Source organism: Stylophora pistillata, chromosome 5 (assembly GCF_964205215.1).
Source record: "Stylophora pistillata chromosome 5, jaStyPist1.2, whole genome shotgun sequence".
In the NCBI taxonomy this organism is placed as follows: Eukaryota; Metazoa; Cnidaria; class Anthozoa; order Scleractinia; family Pocilloporidae; genus Stylophora; species Stylophora pistillata.
Genome location: NC_142523.1, coordinates 18,810,716 through 18,823,936, shown reverse-complemented (window position 1 = coordinate 18,823,936; position 13,221 = coordinate 18,810,716). Strand labels below are relative to the sequence as shown.

At 37.8% G+C, this 13,221-nt stretch overlaps 2 protein-coding genes across 5 annotated transcripts in view; one reads left to right on the top strand and one right to left on the bottom strand.

Moving 5' to 3' along the window:
• Positions 1–305: 305 nt before the first annotated feature.
• LOC111339500 (uncharacterized) lies at positions 306–8,500 on the bottom strand. Of its 4 annotated transcripts, none has more exons than XM_088760250.1 (11): positions 8,260–8,500; positions 5,918–6,294; positions 5,440–5,535; positions 5,106–5,204; positions 4,282–4,383; positions 3,923–4,024; positions 3,459–3,539; positions 2,776–3,007; positions 2,302–2,424; positions 1,400–1,522; positions 306–882 (listed from the first exon to the last, which is right to left on the bottom strand). In XM_088760250.1, the coding sequence occupies exons 2-11, from the start codon at positions 6,109–6,111 to the stop codon at positions 529–531; spliced, it is 1,506 nt and encodes a 501-aa protein (XP_088616376.1). In that variant the 5' UTR covers positions 6,112–6,294; positions 8,260–8,500; the 3' UTR covers positions 306–528. The 4 variants fall into 4 exon arrangements, with proteins under 4 accessions (XP_088616376.1, XP_088616375.1, XP_022801906.1 ...); XM_088760249.1 differs by lacking the exon at positions 8,260–8,500 and adding an exon at positions 7,233–7,493; XM_022946171.2 differs by lacking the exon at positions 8,260–8,500 and having other exon boundaries at positions 5,918–6,743.
• A 351-nt stretch (positions 8,501–8,851) lies between these two features.
• LOC111339495 (heat shock 70 kDa protein 12A) overlaps positions 8,852–13,221 on the top strand; it is an 8,532-nt gene continuing 4,162 nt past the window's right edge. Inside the window, exons 1-2 of the mRNA XM_088760245.1 lie at positions 8,852–8,996; positions 12,390–12,709. Coding sequence (XP_088616371.1) covers positions 8,978–8,996; positions 12,390–12,709 — 339 coding nt within the window. The 5' untranslated portion in view covers positions 8,852–8,977. The remainder of the gene's footprint in view (positions 8,997–12,389; positions 12,710–13,221) is intronic.

The following is a 13,221-nucleotide window of genomic DNA, read 5'->3' as shown; positions in this document are numbered from 1 at the left end:
TGGGATAAAAAAATCTTAGTCTTCCCGAGGAATCGAGCCGGGATCTGTGTTCCATAGTTCTACCACTGAGCTACGGAGAACTCTATCGTGGGCTAAGCCACCACCGAGCTAGGCCTTTATTAAAACTCACAATTTGCCATATTTCTTATATTATTTCCTCGCACAACACCTGCCGATCCTAGTTATGGCCTAGCTCACCACAGAACTCTCAGTTGCTCTATCGTTATGTATATAATGATAGGGGAGTAGAGGATCCGCATCATTCTTATGAAGGTCCCCTGAGGTATTCACTCATGAGACAGTGCAAAAGATCAGTGAAATTTATTTCCTTCAGTCCCTTGTGGTAACTTCCACTTTATAACTGATGATAACTATGAAGAGTTCATTTAAAGATGGATTTCATTTCTCTTAGCTTGTGTAACTCATTGTATACCGGTGTTATCGCATTCTAGTATATATATGGATTAATTAAAAAACACTACTTTCCAATTAAAAAACACTCCTCCCTAGCAGACGCTTGTTACTGCGTTATGACAATAGTACTTCCCCTTTCCTGATAACTTTTCCATCGCAGTCTACCAAAGCAGGCCACAAATAGCACATGATATTGCGTGTCTCTGAATACACTGCTCGACGAGACGGGCTCCTTTCTTCGGAGGGACTAAACGCTTGACTCACTTCGTGGACCTTTGAGTCATAACCAGTTGTCTTGCAGTCAATCTTCAGGGGAGGAACCTGTGTTACAGCACACCATGCAAACTGCGTGCAATATTTAATATAGCCATTCAGTCTATACAAGAGATCCGAGTCGTATTCAAGAAGAAAAGATCCTCTTTGTAACTGTTGGCGAGACCATTTTTCAGAAATGGATCTTTTCACATCCTGCAAATGGACGCAACGAACAAACGAAATTATAGCTTCAAGAGGAATTTTTTAAATAGAGTTTAGAAGGACCTTACCGCCTTATCGTTCAGAAACAAGCAAATGACAAGACAAATAGTATTTCACCACGAGATAAAAAAAAATTTAAATCTAACATCCAACTCCAACGTTTACTAATAAAAGGCGAGATCAGACGTAAACCAAAGTTTTATCCTTAACCAGATAAATCAAGAGTTTCCAATTATCATTTTCCACTTTCCACGATATTTGATAAGACTTTATACAGTGATTGGTATGTTCTTTACTTATTCTGATAAATGTGCTGTGAATTTCATTTGGTTAGGGTGAGTTAAAGAAGAGGTGAGGAGATTATAACGTTTTGATATACAAGTTTGTATTAAAAAGAAACTTTGATCATTGTTGACATATAGATGGAGGAGGGTAAAGAAAAGGAGCGGGCCTAAGTTTGCTTCAGCACCACCCAAAACTAATTTAAGAACGCGTGGAGTGAATCTACCTGAACAACTGAATCCAAATCGTGTGTCTTCGCTTTTTCTTTGACGAGGATCATCAACTCGCTGACCGCATCCTGAGTTGCATGCACATCGCTTTTTGTGTTATTATACTGCGTCTTCCAAAGCTATCCAGTGAAAAATGTAATTCATAAACCATTGTAAAACTGAAGTGATAATCTTCTGGTATCTATGTTACCGATGTAACTGTCTTTTATATTAGGTAAAGTTTTCCTTCAAAAATACTGCACGCAATTTTTTAAGTTTCTTAAGAAGAGCAAAGGTTGAAAAATTGCCATTCTGCAGCTTTTAGAAGCTTCCGCCACGAGATTGGCAAAGCCGCGATGGACAAGATTCTCACCCGCCTCATTTCGTTTGGAAGAAGAATGTAAAGAGTGCTGTCCACTTCCAAAACTTTTCGTTCTGCTAAAATAAGCCAATCAGAGTTCGTTGCAATATAAAAAATATTATTTTTTAGGCGAAAGGCGAAGCTTGATTAACACAACTTGAATACAAAGAAACAAAGCATGACTACAAAGAAATCCTAATTACTAATTAGTATGGCTTATTTTGGTGCGCTGAGAGTACGGATCTTCATGTATTAAGAAGCTTGGAGCATTTACTATCAAAAAGCCTAAAAAATCCAGGCGCTATTCTATTTAAATAAACAGGATTTACATGTTAATCATACTCCTCGGTGGTTGGAGAGAGGCACAGGATGCGTGAGGGGTCTAGGACAAGAACAGACCACAGCGGCCCAACTTTTATCCGAAGTTGTTGTAAATGTGTATCTAAGCCTCAGGATCCACTAAAATTAGGAAGGCGTACTTTTTATTAAGGAAGATATGGTATATTACCCTAACTTTTTCACCCCACCACGACAATTAATAACTCTTACAAAACTTACTTTGTTTTGAAATGATGTGGAATCTGACCCTAACGCAGGAGCCTCAGCGGCCAAGGTTTCCATTACACTGGATGTGAATTTGACAAATGACTCTTTCACCTTTACAACAACTTCATAGGCTACCTAGATTCAGAGAGGGCATTTTCAGCTCTGCTGTTTACGACTTAAACTAAAAGCTTGCTGTACCTTCTATGGGCTATTCTAAGGTCAAATGAATAAAAGGGCAAGTTTTTAAAGAAACTATAGTGCTACTTCGGTAGAGGGTATGACAAGTCAATTTCGTTTTATCAACTACGTCGATACTGTTAATTGGCCGCCCTAAAGAGTTTTAAAGCTGACGTTTTGAGTGAATAATAAGTTCGTCAGAGTGAATAATCTTCAGGTCAGCCTCTTATTTTTCCTTTTTTCATTGGCCCTCATAGTTTCTTTCTTGGAGTTAGATAAACATAGCAGGACATAAGTAGAGGCCAGCACCTCAAATATGAAGCAGGCGAATCTACAACACTTAAGGTATTCCATTGAAGTACTGTTATTTCCCCTTCGACGTCCAGATTTACTTGTCATGACGTCAATCGCATCGACACGTGTGCCGTCCTTGAATTCAATGACGTAATCGCTCTCTAGCTGAGACTGTCTGTTGGTACTCAATGTGTTCTCAGTTCTTCTCTGATCAGACCTAACTCTTCTTTCCGAGACAGCAGCATGCCTATCAAAAATTAAAAATATTCGAGAGGCTAAATAAATTACTCCAACTTCAACACAATCAGTTCCAAAACCAAAAAAATGACGACTAAGTCATCCTGATACTTTATTTAAAGCCTCGTTTAATTTGGAAACGTTCATTTTTAAATTGAATTTAATTTATTGACCATTTAGAATGCTTTTGTTACTTTCCTAAAAATAAACTGATAATTTCTGACAGTTATCGGTGGACCTTGTTACATGGTTTGGGTAGAAGTAGCGTGACTCCTTGAAAACGTTGGCGCATGAATGACTGGAACAAATATGATGTCCTCGTTAATTATAATACAGTGATTCATTAATTACTACCGTGAGTTCAGGGAAACTAAGAGAACTAAGTGATTGAATGCAAAGTCTTTGTTGCTTGATGCCTTGGAATAAACGTTTAAGATGAAATAAACAGCTATTACCAATACCTTTCTTTAAATCTGTCAAGTTCTCGGCGATATCCTTCGGAGACTTGTCTAGCTTTCATAATTTGCTGCTCATAATTAAACCTTCGATAGGAAACAAAAATGAAGCAGAGCAAAAAGTATTTAAAAAAAAATGTATAGATGTATTCAGGTTTTGCAAAGCAGTATATCGAGTTACGTTCTATTGCAAAACCTTTCTTAGCCACCCAAGCTGTACTGTAACTTCTGTATTTCTCAGACAACGTGAGAAAAACATAATTGACGCGAGTCGTGAAATACTGCAGCACGCAGGCTTCACAAGCAAATTAGGAATCCAACAGGTCAAGCTCCTAGCCTTGATCACAAATGTCAATAACCTCATCTCCCTTAATTCCTCCTTTCGTTTTGATATAAGGCTAATACCCACCAAAAACACAGCTGAGTAAACAATAATAGTTTTCATAATTAGAGTCGAGGTTAACACTCACTTTTGAGAGTCTCTAGAATATCTGTGACTGACACTGCTTCTCTCCTGTAAGAGGCGCTCGTATTCTTTCAATTTTTTCCTCAAATCCTGGTTCTCCTGAGAGCTACGGAATAGGGATCGTGAAGGATTGCATCAGATTAATAATGTTATGTTAAAAGACTCTTCTGCAAAAAAAAATTTTAACTTTCTGTTAAGTTTTCTTTCATAAGCAATCCAAACCGGAAAAAATTTGGCCTTAGTATTTTAAACCTTAGTATATTAAACCTTGGGTATTTCAAAGCTCCGAGATAACTTCTGTTTGTGTACATGTACGGTCTGAGTAGACCGCGCTACTTCACATGATTAGAGGTTAACACTCACTTTTGAGAGTCTCTAGAATATCTGTGACTGAAACTGCTTCTCTCCTGTAGAAAGCACTCATATTCTTTTAACTTTTTCCTCAAATCCTGGTTCTCCTTTGAGCTGCGGAATAGGGATCGTAAAGGATTGCTTCAGGTTAACAATGTTATGTTAAATAGCTTTTCTGAAAATTAATCGAATTTACCTCAGCTTTTCCGTCATAAGCGATCCAAAACGGAAACATTTTGGCCTGAGTTATATGAGCAAACGCTGGGTGTTCTAAAGTTCAGCGATACCGCGATAACTTCTGTATGTGCACATGTAGCAGCCAGAAGCATAACTAAGTTTGAGACTATTCTTGCTTCACACGACCGTATTCTTTAGTGAGCAAGAGAAACATAAATGTTGGTCACGATAATTATACTTGTGGTAAATGGTGAAAGGATGAAACTACATTAGATCATAAGCATCATTATTATATAGCTGGTGGCACCCACGGGCAAGATGAAGCGAATCCTGTGTTCTGATTGGTTCCTGAACCCATCTTGCCCGCCCAGGATTGCCCGCTTTGATCCCGCGAAAGAAAGAAGGGCGTGGAGCGGACTTACAACCTTCGTAGCTTTCAGGCAACCCTTTAGTAACCAAGCGTTCTTTTATGCGTTTTTATGGACTTCGACTTCGTCTCGAAGCAAAAAAAACGCAAAGAACTCGGGCAGCATCCAGCCATCTTGACCTCATGCTAGGTCTAATTACGCATACGTATCATATAATTAATTTCAAAACAATAAAAAATTCAGGAGGGATAAAACATCAAATGAGATATTGCTGATGACAAAATGCAGTACCTTTGATTGAGATTCTTATTCAACTCATCGTTGTTTTTCTGTAGAGTTTCCGTGTTAGCCTGAAGTTGCTGCTCAAATCTTTTCCGTTCCTCTGAAAACCTATTACATTGGGAAACGACAGGTCAAGATTAACTACTAGCAGGAACTAATTGCAGTAGCCACATGCAGGATCTCTGCTTGAACGAGTTTCTAAAAAAATATTATGTAAAAAAGCCTTTGTCAGGGAAATGAATTTAGTTCACATGAACCCGTGACGTTGATACTTAAAACACTCTGCTGGATGGTGTGTGCACGTGTTAAAACTCATTTCTGTATTGAATGCATTTTAAAGAACCTTTCTTTGTATTTTCTTCTAAGCTCCTTTTCTTTGGCTTCCAGTCGATCTTGCAACCATTTCTCACTAATGGTTGCCTGGCTAGGCGAATCTACCCTGTGAAATAAAAATAATGAATTCTTCCATTACATACATCTAAAATTTCCATCTGCACCCTCTCCACCCTCCCAAGAACCTGATTTCAAACCCTTGAGTAATTGCCCCACAAACACAGTGCTGTTTTCTTTTTTATACACATCACAGGGACAAATGCACTTACATAAATCCAAGCAAATGACACGAAACGGCGGAATTTCGTTTATTTGCTTATGGCGTCTACTCGAGTCAAGATCAAAGTTATTCATTCGAAAATGTAGTGTTTAATCACGGTTTTATCAAGTTATGAGTATAAGTAAAAAGCTGCTTCCAAATCATACCCTGCATCGGCTAAAGGGACGTAAAGAATCGATATTCAGAGGTTATTTCGCCCACTGTTTACCTTGAGCGCGACGCTTTCGCTTCCTTCAGTCTCTCGTTCTCACTTTGGAGTCGTTTGAGCTCCTCTGGAAGCTTTATTAAATTCTGGATGAAATCTTCGTTGGTAGCGAGTGATTCCACGTCATTCGTGAACTCCAGTGATTCTCTCCGAGTTCCATACGATGTCTTTGTCTGCCTCCTTCTCAGTTCGCTCATATTATTATCCCAAAGGTACAAATTTAACGAGATGTTCCTTGAAAAAAATTGCTTCCGCTCCTTCTAGTTCTCTTTCGCAGAAAACCGGAAGTTGTCACGCTTGTAAATGTAGTCGCATTTTCTTCTCCCAATCGCAAGGTGACACAATCTCTAAAATTTCATTCAAGTTTGCCTTGTTGAAAGCTCGGGTTCAGTGAGTATGAAAATGAATTTTGTGAGAAAAAAACGGCAGAGAGAGAGAAAAAAACAGTCAAATGTAAACAATCAAACTAGATTCACAAATATCTAAATTGCGTAACCCCCTATTTTTTCGAAAGACACATTTTTCGACCCTCTATTGGTCAGTTTGATTTCCGGGAAATTTCTCCCCGATTTTGACGAGATAACATTGAATTTGTGCGATCGCAGATAATTTGCTTCCTCTTTCAAAGGAGAAGTCTTTTTTCAAGGGATATATCGGAACGCTATGGCCTTATCTCTGACAGGCAACTTAAACTTCAGTATTAATTAAAGGCTGATAGTTTCGAAAGAAACTGTTTGGGGCTGCGTCGGTGGGAGTAACGAAATAATTTGGATATATCAACAAAGTTGAAATGGTAAATTGGCCACCGTAATGATTACAAAAGCTGACGTTTCGAGCGAAGGGCTAACGCTCGAAACGTCAGCTTTTGTAATCATTACGGTGGCCAATTTACCATTTCAACTTTGTTGATATATCCAAATTATTCAGTATTAATTGACCGTTTGGTCAGTTTGGGGTTTGGGTGACATAGCAACAAGACATAACTCTCTGTGCTTATACTTAATTGTGTCCACTCGCGATCGTTCAGAATACACAAAATACTGTTCTTAAGACCACTGGTCATAAAGCCACTGATCTTGCAATAATCGCTGACAGTGATCGACGAAAACTATTAATTCATTGTAAAGCTGTCATGCATTACTATACGTAGACGATCCTATTCTCGCCTTGCAATTTTGTCACAAGCTCGGTGTCAACAGTCACAGCATTCAGCTACTTTCGCTTTGTTATAGATACGGCTGTAGAAGAAAACAGCCTCTAAAGCAGATTTAAAAAACCAATCGTGACATTATGTACTACGTAGCAGATAATTTCCTACCTTTGATCAAAAAAAAAAGCCAGTCTTAGTCATGTTTAATTTCCGTTGGGCAAGTTTGCGGCCGTGTTATCATCAAACACTTTGTAAGGCATAACAACAATCAGATCTAAAAGTGCGCATGCCCAAGTCATGTTCTAGTGGTATTTGCCTAATATCTTGGTTTCCTGGTTCTCATCTCAAGTTTCAAAGCGCTAAGCTTCATCTCCTTTATAATTTGCATATTATCTGCTCTAAGATGTTATATATACAAGGCTAAAAGATTAGGAAGAAATTATTAAAATGTTTAAACCAAACGTTTTCGGCTGTTTGCCATCATCAGGGTTGCCATCCAACCCTGATAATGGCAAACAGCCGAAAACGTTTGGTTTAAACATTTTAATAATTTTTTCCTAATCTTCTAGCCTTGTATATATAATATCTTTTATTAAGCGAACATAGTGGATATCTGCTCTAAGTTTGTGTGAAAAGACAAACCAAAAATTTAGGATGCAATAAGCTTTCCTTTGCTTGGTTTATGGAGACTTATTGTGCGTTACCTTTCGCAAACAATCAGCCGTGCACGTCAAAATATTTTCATTACTTATCAATGGTAATGCTACAAGGAAAAAAAAGGCAAGAGCCATCATGGTACAAAAGAGGACTCAGCACAAGCCAAATGAAAGGATAACGAGAGACTTTAGGCAGGGCTAAATCATAAAACGAAGCACTTATCCAAAAATATAAAGTCATGCTGACATTATTATATACTTAGTTCAAGAGATTTACATACCTACACATTGTAACTCCCAACTTGGGCTTTTCGGTTACAATGTCTAACCACAATATTTAAGATACATATACCGGTAACTTTAAAGAGGAGAGAGTTACAAGCAACTGAAGCGTCATCTCTACATGTTTCACTGAAGAACTCCAAATTATTTCTGAAGGAGAGTGATAATAGAAAACAATTCGGTGCTGGAATAAGGTGTACAAGCACCGAAAATTCCAGTGCGTCCTACTCACAATGCGGGCTCGGATAATCACTTACTAGCCAGTAACTATGTTACTGTTTTCGAGGGTGACGCTTCCGCTTCTCTTCCCAGTCTGCTGATTTCACTGTGGAAGCGAATAAGTTCATCTGGAAGCTTTCGTAGTTTTTGAATAAACTCTGAGTCCTTAGCGAGTGATTGCTAATGACTCGTTCCTTCAAGAGACTCTGGTCGACGTCCAGACCTAGAACTTGTTGGTTTGCTGTACATTCCTGCGATGCTTTTTTTCCAGAAGAGTGAAGCCGATGGTTATAAATATCCAAGGTATTTCCGGAAAAATGGCTTCCGCTTTCTCTTTTTCTCTTTCGCGGAAAACCGGAAGCTGTCATGCGCTTCGATCTCTCTCCACATCAGCGCACAACACAAAGGTGACAAACTTAAAACTAAAAATTCATCGTTGGTGAAAGGTCGTTATCAGTGGGTAGACGTAATTGGGTTTTGAGAGTCAACACCATTTAGTAACAAAAAATTGAAAAAGAAACAACTGCCAATTTGTGGTTAATAAATAATGTTGACCTAGATGTAAATCAAGTCGCCCGCTATTGTCTTGAAAGTAACGCATCGTCATTTGACTTTTCATTGGTCAGATTGTTCGACGGGAAATTTCCCTTTAAAGTTGATAAGAAGAACACAGTTCAATAGCAACCACAAGCACAGATTTGATGCACAATCATTTGAAGTGTTCTCTTTCCCTTTTAGGAAGATTTCGGGAACGGTATGACCTTCTCTTTAACAGGTAAAATTGACTTCGGCATACATCATTTGGTTTATAAGGTTTGGGTGACGAAGCAACAAAATATGCCATTGTTTATTTGCGATGGGTCAGAATATACATGATGAATGATTTGATTTTAAAGCCAAAAGTTCCTGTGAAAACAGAAATCATGAGCTATATGTAGTTTACAGCATAACTGTTTTATGGGGTGTCTCTGAACTTTATTTACGCTTGGCAGCATTTCCAGCCCTATCGTTTGTAGTTCGCCATCTTTGACTTGTTACAGGAAGCGAAGCTGTTAAGGGAATTGAATAGAAGACAGCTTCTCAAGAAATTTTCCTTCAGTAACTTGTGTTGCTATAAAGTATTTAGTAGACAGCTTCCTCCTTCCATCATTTCATAGCTTTTGAACAATTGATTTTGGCGTTTCAACCTGACATGTTTGTCAGTAGTATTCTGATTTCGTTTAGCTAATTTGCATCCTTGTTTGTGTCAATCATTTCTTAAGGCACCACTGTGAATGAATACAGCCAAATGGCTGCGGTTACCCTGTGAGGCTGCAGTTTCTTACATTGTGTTTTAAGTCAGAAAATGAAATGCTTACGCAGAGTTAAAGAAATATCACTTGATTGTACGGGCGATTAGTATTTAATTCAGGAGCATTCTCAAAACTCAGGTGGACTTCTGAGAAAAGGGGGGGGGACTGAAAATTATGTGGTTTCAAAACGGGGTCTCTGAAGTCTTTAACTAATGTTAAGGGGTACTTGAAAGAGAAGTAATGCACTCAGCAGCTAAAAACGTGCGATTGGCTAGTAAAGTTTGGTGCGTTTCAACATCGGTAGTATTGAATAAATACACATAGATCAGTATTATTTATCAGTATATACCACACAAGTGAATAGTGCTTTTCGCGCGCGATGATTAGCTCGTTCAGGGGTGAATAGCAAGTCTTGTTTACTTCCCCTTCGGTGAATAACTATTAACAATCTCTTTGAGTCACAATATTGAACCTTTATGGCAGCTTTTACAATCCAGTTATCATTATTTCTTTCGTAATAAAATTGCCATTGACTAGTGTAACTAGAGATAGTCGATGTTGCAACAAAACAAGTGCCTTTACTTGATTAACCCACGACGCTTTCATTAGTATTTTTTTCGCTTAATTATACAATGTTTACATGGTTACATTAGCTAAATTAATTACATTGTTAACGCCACAATCGTACTAACAATATTGCTATTACTTACAGCATTAATATATCATTTATTATCTTTTAATGTTATACTATCTTACGTTACAATACTTTCCATTATGTTATAACACATAGCTATATACTCGATCATAGATAATTTCAATATCTCCTCTACTTTAGAAAATTAATGACAGAGGAACAAACAAAACAAAAAGCACGGACTTTGGATAATGATTAATGAAAGGATGGGCATGAACGTTTTGTATGATTTCATAGTTCAGGGTTCCACTTGCAGGAAAATTTTTACAATGGTTTTATCATACTTTTCTTTTTACAACCAGTCGCAGACTTTTATAACAGGTTTATTAAAGTTAAATTTTAACATCTTATTCAATTATAAAAAGTATTCATGTGACAAAAACTATTATGGAGCTCTCGGCTTGGTATTGTAATTAATCATTGGAAGATTATTTTGTTTAGGTAAACATGGTCCTTAGGCTGAGATGTCCATTGTCTGCATATTATCATCCTTCAAGTTGTTCGATTTTCTACCTAAGTTAGATTAATAGTTATAAAACTGAGTCTGTGTTGATATGACGCTGCGGGCTGGGTAGCATATCGGAGTGCGTGAGGCTATGAGTTCAAATACTACGGTTCATAACATCTTTTGCTTTGCTTGTTTGTTTGTTTTGTTTATTTTTTTGTTACTGTTGTTGTTATTGTTTTTCTCCTTCTCATTAATGGATATGTTTATGTGTAAAAAAAATATAGGAAAAGACATTATTTGCCTTTCCGATACTTGTGTTAAAAAATCACCTGGAGCAAATTAATCCTTCAAGAATTCATGCAGCACGTCGTTCGATTTCGAACTCAAAATATGCCAGCCTTTGTCGAGCCCTAAGGTACCAGTAGTGTCAGACAGGATTGCAAAGGAAAGATGGCTTTCCCATGCAATCGAAACGAGGAGGAAGAAACTTGAAGTCTTTCCCTTAGAATCGTAGCATAAAAGTGCGCCTTGTACGCGTCATGGTGTTGCGTTCGGGTCAATCACTGACAATTAAGGTGCTACTTCGGTTGAACAGCATTGATTTAGTTAAAGAGTGAGAAGTTCAAGCTAAAATTCAATAAGAAAAATTGCCTCTGAAGTAGATCACTTCGTGGATAAAACTTTTTGCAACTTGGGCGCATGCGACTGTCAACGCTATCAACGCTGGTCAGCGGATTTAGAAAAAAGTTAACAGGAATCGAAGGAACGAAGGAAGGAAGGAAGGAGCGCCGTGTTCCATCCATACCAAATTCTGATTGATGACTATGTGACTATCCTAGTTAAAAACTATTATTTTGGAAATTTTCAGTTTTTATTAAAGTTATCTTTTTCCCCTGATTTTATGGCTCTCGTTTTGTTCTATCCATATTAAAAAAAAGAAACAGAGACAGCAACCATGCTAGTATTACCAGAAAACAGGAATTAACATAAAACACTAAGAATTAACTGCTTGTAGTGCAGCTTTTGCTCAAACCACTTAAACCATAGTTGAATGTTTAAAAGGAAAGCAACTGGAAAGATCCATTATTACGATGATCCTATGAATGAAATTGGAGATGAAGAGGAGTCAGGAGAATATTGAGAGGTTTCACTTGCCAGTTAAGTTCCAAAAAAAATACAGCAATGGAAAGAAACGAAAAATGGAGTGTGTACTGGGTTCTACTGACATGTAAAAGTAGAAAAAAGGCCACGGAACCGCTTTGTCGATTGGATAAGAGGGCTTGCCAAATTCCAGCTAATTGTGGAAAGACTGTCTCAAATCGTTTACCTTGACTTGTACATATCAGTATAAGGGAAACTTGACATCTGTTGCCCCTCCCACTTTCTATAATTGATAAATGCTCCCTTAATGCTGAAGAAGAAAAAATAACACACTGCAGAATGGCTTTCACCTATTTGATTGTTTGGAAACTATGCTAAACCACCAACAACAACTGTCTTTGTGCTTAGTTTTGGTTTCCGCATCAAGTAGGGGTTATTGGGACAATCCGAACCATGATGTATGAAAGCCAGGCGTATTCCGTACCGTCAGTTTACCAATCGAAGAAAGCAGTTATCTTTCAGCTTGTAAAGAAGCAGCTTCGAATAAAGGTTTCCCTAGGTTAGTTATCAAGGCAGCTCAGCTCAATTTTAATTGAACTATATCTTATGTTTGTGTCGTTTTTCTCTTAACAGATCTTGGCACCTCGCTTCTACATCTTGAAAAGTCCTTCCTTGCTACGGTAGCAATAGACTTTGGCACAACCTACAGTGGTTTTGCTTTCTCATTCAACAAAGATGAAGGTAAAGACATGATTTTTATGAACAGAGCCTGGGTGAATGATCAGGGCCATCAAACAAGCAAGACCCCTACATGTCTGCTTCTTAAACCAGACTTGTCATTTCACTCTTTTGGATACGAAGCAGAAGAAAATTACGCAAGTCTGACGAGCATCTCAGAGGAAAAAGAATACATGTTTTTCCGGAATTTTAAAATGCTTTTACATAATGATGAGGTAAGAAATCTGATGAATTTAAGGATTAGTACGTATATGTAAGAGTAAGACAATTTCATTTTAGTTACGATCGATAATGTGCCCTTTTGTTCTTTATTGTTACCATTACTATTACTATTAGTATGAGCGCGGATCTTCGCAGTTATGAACACTACTTAAGCAGTAGTGAAAGTAAGACCTGAAAATTAGCTTGTTAGCTGAGTTGGTAGAACACTGCACCGGTATCGCAGAGGTCATGGGTTCGAATCCCGTACAGGCCTGAATTTTATTCAGGTCTTATTTTCACTACTGCTTAAGTAGTGTTCACAACTGCGAAGATCGCTCTCATACTAATTTCTTTAACCGCAGTTCACATATATTCACAAACGATTACTATTACTACCGTTATAACTGTTATTAGTATAATTTCAGAGCTGAGCAAAGAGTTTCCAGCAATCTGATTGGTCGAGCGGTTTCTTATATGACGCCGTATATAAACCGCTCCACGCGGTTTATATAAAATGTTAAAATAA